The 8,423-nt window shown below is 39.6% G+C and overlaps 1 protein-coding gene across 3 annotated transcripts in view; it reads right to left on the bottom strand.

The window, feature by feature from the left end:
* LOC132198176 (solute carrier family 12 member 6) overlaps positions 1–8,423 on the bottom strand; it is a 48,787-nt gene that overhangs the window by 3,258 nt on the left and 37,106 nt on the right. For all 3 annotated transcript variants that reach the window (XM_059622033.1, XM_059622031.1, XM_059622030.1), the window contains exons 5-16: positions 5,280–5,515; positions 4,601–4,791; positions 4,384–4,545; positions 4,086–4,242; positions 3,284–3,796; positions 2,587–2,949; positions 2,333–2,522; positions 1,563–1,778; positions 1,396–1,503; positions 1,036–1,092; positions 499–722; positions 299–438 (exon numbers count right to left, since the gene is read on the bottom strand). In XM_059622033.1, the coding sequence (XP_059478016.1) occupies positions 299–438; positions 499–722; positions 1,036–1,092; positions 1,396–1,503; positions 1,563–1,778; positions 2,333–2,522; positions 2,587–2,949; positions 3,284–3,796; positions 4,086–4,242; positions 4,384–4,545; positions 4,601–4,791; positions 5,280–5,515 (2,557 nt within the window). The remainder of the gene's footprint in view (positions 1–298; positions 439–498; positions 723–1,035; positions 1,093–1,395; positions 1,504–1,562; positions 1,779–2,332; positions 2,523–2,586; positions 2,950–3,283; positions 3,797–4,085; positions 4,243–4,383; positions 4,546–4,600; positions 4,792–5,279; positions 5,516–8,423) is intronic.

The following is an 8,423-nucleotide window of genomic DNA, read 5'->3' as shown; positions in this document are numbered from 1 at the left end:
AATTTCTGATAAAAAAGGAGATGAATTTTATTGAAATCCTTATTTTTATTCCAAATACGTCATTTTATATGAAAATTATAATTTTTTTAAATTCTTTCATTTGTGATAAAAATTCTGATTTTGTTTATAATTTATTATAAGGATTTGCATATTGTAAGGAAAAAATGATGTTAAAAAATAAAGATTTGAATCTTAAATTTGAGCCATTTTAAATGAAATTGATTTTATGTTAATTAAACCCCTCATAAAAGGGATTTTCCAATCCCTAATAAAAAGTTTGATTCTTTTGAAAGGATACAGTTGGACTCCCTTTCAGGACACGAGTCTTTCGGGGGTCCGGGCAGGTTAAGGATCACAAGTTGCGCCTCGTGGCTTTTGTTGACGATTACCTCATTCAGTTTGACGGCTGTATGCATCCGCCGCACATTGCCCTCGTCCCTGTAGAGGTCAAATTAAGGTCAAACGGATCAAAAATTTGTTAATTATTAAGGGACTTACACAGTGATGGATTTGTTGGGACTCTTGGAATCGGCGACCGTCTTGTCCGAATCGGCCTCGGCCACTTCCTTGTGGGTCGGTTGAGGACTGCCTCCCTTGGAATTGGGCGCGTCGCCACCCTCGGGGGCGGCTCCGTCCTCACCACCCGCGCCAGGCTCGGAGAATCGAACTTTGGAAGCGGCCTTAGCGTCAGTGCCATGGTGCGAGTCAACGATCGCTTGCACCTGCGGAGGACCGTTTGAAGTTAGACCAGATTCCAAAAGAAGAAACACAAAATATTGACACACCAAAAATATAGGGTTTATGTTTAGTCGGTCGTTATTAATTTAGCCAAACAGGCGCTTTTCACAGGACTTTTATTTGTCCTGAAAAAAGGCGCCAATCCTGCTTCACTTTCTGTCAGGATTTTTTGATTTCCAAATATTCGTCAGTGCTTTTAGTCAGTTGTGTTTAGTGGGCAGAAAAGCAAACAAAACACAAATAAAAGACAAATCGTTGGGTTGACTTTGGGCATGCACAAACGGTCAGCTGCGTTACCAGGGGCAGTTTCTCTTCGGTGAGGGCGTCCGGGTTGAAATCGACCAGGTTTTGCACCTGATCAATCCAAGTCCAAGACAATGAGTTTATTGCAACGAGAGAAAGAGAGAAAAGCATTAAGGACAGAAGAGAAAATTACGCAAACTGGCGGCCATTTGTTAAATTTCTTGTGGAGAGAGAAAAGTGTTAAATTATTTGTGAAAGAGATCGAACACAGTGGCAACTGGTGCAGAGCTACGACGCCGTTTCAACGACCGTCGCGCCGCCACTGTAATTGACCACCGCGCGTCTCGTATATAACATTACAAAATTAAATCTGAAAATTTCACTTTTATAATTTAAAAAAATTTTGAATCGTACCACGCCCAGTGACTCCTTCTTGTTTAGCCGAAGCTCTCTGAGCATTTGGTTGCGCTGCTCCATAACCAGAGTTCTTTCATACGTATAAGCGGAGATATCAGAATCCATCTGGAAAAAATTTTGTTTTTCTAGATGTATGAATTTTAAATTTTTGTTAAAATATATACCATTTCAATCACTTGCACCTCTGCCTCAATGCGCAAGTGATAGAGGAAGAGCTTGAGATCCTTCTTCATTTGGATCGAGTTGTCCTCGAGCTGAGCCACTGTGAAGATGCGAAGCTTGCAGTTCTTCCAGGTGCGGTGTTGTCGCAGCAAGAACGGCAGCAGCATCAGCAGACCGCCATCATGCACAATCCACCACACATCAATGAAGCCGCTCACCTAAAATTTTCAGAATTGGATTTTTCTTATTTTTTACATCAGTTTTAATAGGATTAGAATGCTAGAAAACGAGTCGCCGTTATTTGTCCTAAATTTATATGTCCTAAAACTGATTTCTCTATTTTTCCTAAAAGCATAGGTCCTAAAAAATTATTCCAAATTTTACATTTCATTTGTCCTCAATGAAAAGTGCCCTAAAAATATGGAAGCTAAAATAAATTTATTTTGTTGCTTTTTAAGTTCATTTAATTGTAATGCATACTATTATGCATTCGGTTTCAATAAAATTTATGAATATGAGCAAAATTAAACAAGTTTACACTGAATAAACCTTATAAACTGAAACTATTATTGAAATAGATGTCTATTAAATTGACTAGGTTATAAATAAAAATAAAATTTTAATTAAAATTAAACATTTCAAACAAAATTAAATTTTCAGGTTCAGATTCTTGGTTTTTGAAAAATCGCACTAAATAGATAATTACAAGAAAATCGCTAACCTAACATTAAATAAGAGCAGTTTCTTATTTTTCAGATTTAAAATTTTGTACCTTTTCGGAGGACTCAGGGAAGGCCATGATGCCCTTTGGCACAAGCAGGGCCATTCTTGCGGCAGACACTGTGCGCACGGTCTGCAGGAAGTTGACCCACGAGCGGTCATGGCGCGCCTTGCTCCAGCCGTTGGGCCAGCCCAGGATGACGGTGTTGGGCTTCAGTCCACCCAGACCGATGGTCTGTACCCTGAGGAGGACAACAATGTTTTCGGTTCAATGAAAAATCACAAAGTTAACAGATCAGAACTTACATGTGACTAAGACCCTCAGCAACGTCAGCCGAGGCCATCACGTCAGCGAAGCCCTTGACCTTCTCTTCCTCCATGGCCTTCTTCAGGTTCTGCTTGGTGGCCAAAACCTCGACCACGTTTGGCACATAATCGCCTGGGAAGATGGCGGTTCCGATGTTCAGGCCCTTGCCACCCTTGAGCTGCGACGCGAACGCCAGCATCTTGCGGTACTTGGGGTGCAGCTCAGGGTTGGGCTTGCACAGGATCAGCACCTGCGGACGCCAGTTCTTGGTGTGCGGAGGTCCTTCCTCAAGACGGAGCAGGCTGAAGCGCGCCGCAGAGAGTGCAAGACCTCGAATGCCGTCACCCCATTCCTTCTCAGCTCTGAAATGAAAATGGAAAAATGCCGTTTATCGAATTCCGATATTGCATTTGAACTTTTGGTGACCCCAAAACATAATATCCGATACTAAACATGCAGGTTTTTGCTATAAAAAATTCTTTTATTCTCTTATCACATAATCAGGTTAAAAATACTTCAATAATCGCCGTTAATAATTTACTTATGAGAGCGAGATGCTTTCAAATAATTTTAAAAAAGAGCTATTTTTTTGTGCTGGTGTCTAATTCCATTTTTGTTTTGTCTTGGATTTCAAAATTTAATTCATTTTAAATCCAAGTATGACCGCAAGTCAGAAATAAATTAATTTTCACTCACCCGCGGTACTCGATGTACTTGTAAATGCATCCGGCCATGCCCATGGCAATAAGGGCGTAGAACCAAGAGGTCATGAACATTACAGAGATGCAGAGCGTGAGACCGATGAGCGAGAGCGACCAGTGGTAGAACTTGAAGCGAGGGCGCCAGTTGGGTGTGCGCAGAAGGGTCTGCAAGGCGCAGGCGAGGTTCACAAAGCCGTAGCACATGAGGAAGAACATGGAGAGCAGCGGAGCAAGGATGTCGACGTTGCCGAGGAGGACGCCGCACTGGCAGATGCAAGCGGTGAGGATGAGGGCGCGCGTCGGCTCGCCCCTTGAGCTTGAAACAGCAAACGGCTGCAGGAAGGGGATGATGCCGTCCTTGGCGATGGCCTGCAGGAGACGGGGGGCGCCCGTCAAGGACTGCAGTCCGGCGCCCAAAGTGGATAGGAAGGAGCCGATCAGGATGACCCATTCATTCGGCCATGCGATATTTGCCACAACCAACTTGCCGCCAATACTTTGACCGAACCTGTAAACAAGTATTAAAAATTCAAGTTTGAAGTTATTTTTAAGGAAATTCTCAAACTCATTAAAATAATCTATAAATCTAAAAAAAAATTTATTATTATTATGATTTTCTATTTTATTTCAATGAGAAAGTAAATTTTTATTCAAAATATTTAAATTATTAAAGATTATTTTTCTACAAATTAACTTTTGTATCATTAATTTAGGTATTTTGCAAAATTCATGGAAAATTCCATTACACGTTGAAAGCAATTACGGCCAACTTTGTTTATGGTAATTTTCGAACTCACTTGTCCCTAAGGAGGAGGTTGTCGACCGTTCCGGCGAACAACAACACAGATGACAGGTAGACGGTCGAAGTAGTGGCAATAGCTGCAATGGTGCCGCGTGGGATGGAGAACTGCGCGTCAGCCAAGTCACCAGAACGGTTCGAGCCAGCCATAATACCTGCGGGAGAAAATCCGAGTTATGCAACCGGCGTGACAGCCAAAACGAGCGGGATGCATAAACAACAAAGTTTGCAGGCGCACACGGCCTAAAAACTTTTGCACTCTGGCTTTCAAAAGTCGATAAAAAAAATTCACTTGCCGGTGACTGAAGGGAAGAAGATGCCAATGAGAATGGTGAAGGAGGTGGTCAGGTCGGCGTAGACCTGGTTGTAGGTCTGTCCGGACATGTTTTCAATCACCTCAGGTCGCTTGGAGCGCCCAATGTATTGACCCAAATCAAGGAAGCTGTTGTCAATGTTGTCTAAAAATTTAGTCTCAGTCAAATTGCTCAATTTTATTTTATAAGAAAATTTTACCAAAGAAAACGCCCGAGGCGACACCCTTGATACCGCGAACCAGAGACACGTTGTGCTGCTCAAAGTACTGGTCGCAGCCGGTCATGGCCACAGGGTCCTCGCAAAACACGTCCCACAACTGTGAGCCCACCTCTTTGGTGCAGTTCTCCACAGAGATGTCCTTTAACAGGCGCTCACCCAACACGCACATGCTGTGGATGAATTCAAAATAAATTTTCCCCGAGCAAAAAGTTTCGAAATTTTAAAGGGTGTGGAAACGATCAAGGTATTAAAATTGTATTTAAGAACAAGATTGAACTCATTGAACTTTGCGTACTGTTGGTTTTCAGAAAATAATTTTCAGCGATATTCTGTTTCGCGGGAAACTTAAAAAGTTCATTTCTTATCTGTTCATTTTTGTATAATATTTATTTATTAAAATAACGTTAAATCGTTACGCAAAGATTAATGAGGACCTCAACCACAAGATTTAAACTTTCTGAAAGTTGTCTAGACTTTCATTTTTTTTAACGTTTTCCTTAGTATAAACAAGATGCTCTTTGAGTAAAACGGAGGCAAACGTGTCAACTTTTTGTGACAACTTGCAAATAAATCAAAAGCGAGCATATCCGAGTAAATACTGTGGCAGGTCGTTAGTTAAACAAAGCATGGGAGGATTGATGGTGCGCGTTATACTGACAAGAGCTTGTCGTTGCCCTGCCAGTTGACGGCGATGCCGACGTAGACGGCTATGATGGAGAAAATGACGCAGGCGAGCGCCACCGTGGCGAACTTGTTGACGAAGGTGACGCCGACGTAGACGATCAGCGACATGACGATCAGCAAACACGTGCCGTACACGCGGAAGTTGTTGTACATGATCTCGGCGTCCTTGGTGAAGTCGCCGAAAATCGACAGCCACGGCGCCATGTACGTCTGCGAACACACACAATTATTTCCCGATTTAATTCCATCTCACTTCGATTTGCGAATTGAATGTGAATAAAGCGAGGGGGAAAGTGTGTGTGTGCTTCTTTCGGGGAGGAGAGCTGGCCGAGCGCCAAGGGGGTGGATTTCGCAAGCGAGGTGCCCTTTAAATTGCAGCAGCGCTTCGTGTCGTTGAGAGAGAGCGAGGAGTCGTCGAGGGCCTTGTTGACCGCGAACGTCGACAAGCAAAAAAACGCTGACTGCTGATCCTCACGTGTCGCCCCAAAATCTACCCATCGCGCACCAATTTTCCGCATATACATCGAGAATGGTGCGGCAAACCTCGAGGGAGTGCAACTTTGTTTGACAAGTCTTTGCAATCAAAGCCCTACAAAATGCAGCAGAGAGAGTTTTGGCGAAACTCTCCAGAGCTTTATAAATAAAGCAGGCCTACGTAAAGGAGGGAAAATCCTATTGAACGATATATTGCAACTTTGGTGTTATGTCTCGGAAATAAATAACTGTTAAGCTGTTGTTAAGGAAGTTTTCCATAAAGGATCAGAAAACTTTCAGAACATTAAAATTCCGGCATAATTAGTTGACATATTTACAGATCTTCGAGTAAGAATTTAAAAAAAAAAATATTAAAAATTTTCATAGGAAACTGTTTTTATTATTGTTTTATCTTATTTATTTATATTTTATTGAATTTATTTACAAAAATTTAGTATCAGTGCTCCAAAAGGCATACATCGCCCACGATAACAATACGAATATGGCTTCCGCTTTTAAGAAAATGCTCAGACTCAAAAACTTTTTGAATATACATTTCTTTTCTCCATAGATATCACTTCAATTCTAAAACTGAATTCTTTCGTAAAAGAGCAACGTATCTAAAAACAATGTCACATTGACAAGCAGAGAATTTGAAACTTATGAAGACGAATATACAACAAGAACTATCAAACGTGCGAATCTATTTTTAAATTGACTCTCCATTGACAAAAGTTAATAATAAAATAAAATAAAAAATTACTACACAAAATTTATTTTTTTTTTAATTTACAGAAATAAGCATTTACATATTTATTTTAGACTAGATTATTAAATTTTGAATAAATCTAGTTAACAAAAAATCGCGCAATCTCACAATAAATGAGATAATCTTGAATTTAATTGTTTAATAATAAATATGATAATTAGAATTGTTTCAATGATATATCTCATAATAGAAACCACGCTGAAACAACAAAAATAAATAAATCCTTATAACGAATCATAAAACTTTGAGAGTCTGGGTCAGAAAGGGCATTCATCCGGTTTTCGTAACAAGGCATGCGTAAGCCTCTTTTGACGTGGTTTGTTCGGCGAGCGACTACTTTTTGTGTACATTTTTTCGCTCTCTCTCCACACGTGATTTGCGAGAGGGAATTATCCGAGGCGGAATGAAGTTGAGGCGGCGGCTTTTGTTCGGCCGAATCGTTGGCCGCTTTTTTTCTTTCTCTCTTTCATTTTCTTTGCAACATCATATGTATAGCTTTGGCGTACGTGGAGGACTGGCTGGAGACGCGTAATTGCAAGTGCGTCAGCAGGAAAGGGGCCCTCTTCCGCCTGCCTGCTCTCGGCCGCCACTCGAGCGAGCAGCCGCGGCGGAAAAACACGCGCGCGCTCTCCCTCTTTCTCTCTGGCCAACATGCACCCCGACTGCTCGGCAAACAAGACGGAAAAAATGCAGAAGCTGAAAGGGTTGGAGCCTTTCAACTCCCTGCTAAGAGGAATCCGGGCGAAAGCGATTAAGGTCAACACACACACACCCCGCTAAAATTTTTGACATATATTCGAATGAGAAACAAAAACTGAGAGTCAAAGATAAAAGAAGTATTACGAGAGGATGAAAAAAAAATTAAAATTGTTCATTAAATGGTGAATACAATTATAGACCTTTTTTGATACAAAGTGATGACTTTATGCTAAAATTGCAAGTTTTTTTTATTCTGCATAATTGTCACATATTTTAAACAGTTAAATGCAATTTTAATTTTAACGCTGTTGTTTTTTTTTTAAATAAATATTTAAAAAAAAAATAGTAAATTGGTTCCTGCAGTTGAAGCTACAAAAAAATCTGGATGTAGAATGTACCCCTTCATGTCCTCTGATGTTCCACTCTTTGTTAAAGAATGTTGTACAGTAAAAGGTGTCGGGGTCATTTACCTTTTGTGACCTATATGGCAGATGTGTGAAAATTTGTCATTTGATCTACGCCGGGAAAATAAATTTTGGCTATTAGGTGTTTGGTGTTATCTGTATATTTTATCAAAGTCATCGAATTTGTGAAAATAACATGAAATTGTTTTATTCTTTCTAAAAATTTTAAATTTGTGATTTTTAACATTCATTGGTTTTTTTCATTTTTTTTTTCATTTTTTTTTCATTTTTTTTCATTTTTTTTTCATTTTTTTTCATTTTTTTTTTCATTTTTTTTTTTTTTTTTTTTAGAAAACCAATGAATTTATTGTTACCAAAAGTCACCAAAATTGTAAAGCCAAATACTATAGAACTGAAGAAGGAAACTAAAAGCATCATGATATAGTTTTATTCCAGGACCCAGATACATTCAGATTATTTTAGTGATTTGAAATTTTTTCCAAAAACAAAAAGTTTTGAATTTCCAATAAGTTTTCTAAAATTTGGTATGACTTGGCCCAAAAATCATTTTGCTTCCATTTTTCATGAGAATATTTCTCGTGAAAAGGAATTGTAGCTCAAATGTGGAGGTTATAAAGCAATTGTTCTGAAATAAAATATTATAGCAACGAATGGCAATTTCCATGTCTATGGAGTGATTCGACTGAGCCGTTTAATTAAATTTTCAAAATAATAAATTTTTCTTATGAACTTTCTTTGTTGGATGACCTTT

The sequence above is a fragment of the Neocloeon triangulifer genome, unplaced genomic scaffold, assembly GCF_031216515.1.
Source record: "Neocloeon triangulifer isolate White Clay Creek 2 clone unplaced genomic scaffold, ASM3121651v1 ptg000012l, whole genome shotgun sequence".
In the NCBI taxonomy this organism is placed as follows: Eukaryota; Metazoa; Arthropoda; class Insecta; order Ephemeroptera; family Baetidae; genus Neocloeon; species Neocloeon triangulifer.
This window is presented reverse-complemented; position numbering and strand designations above follow the sequence as displayed.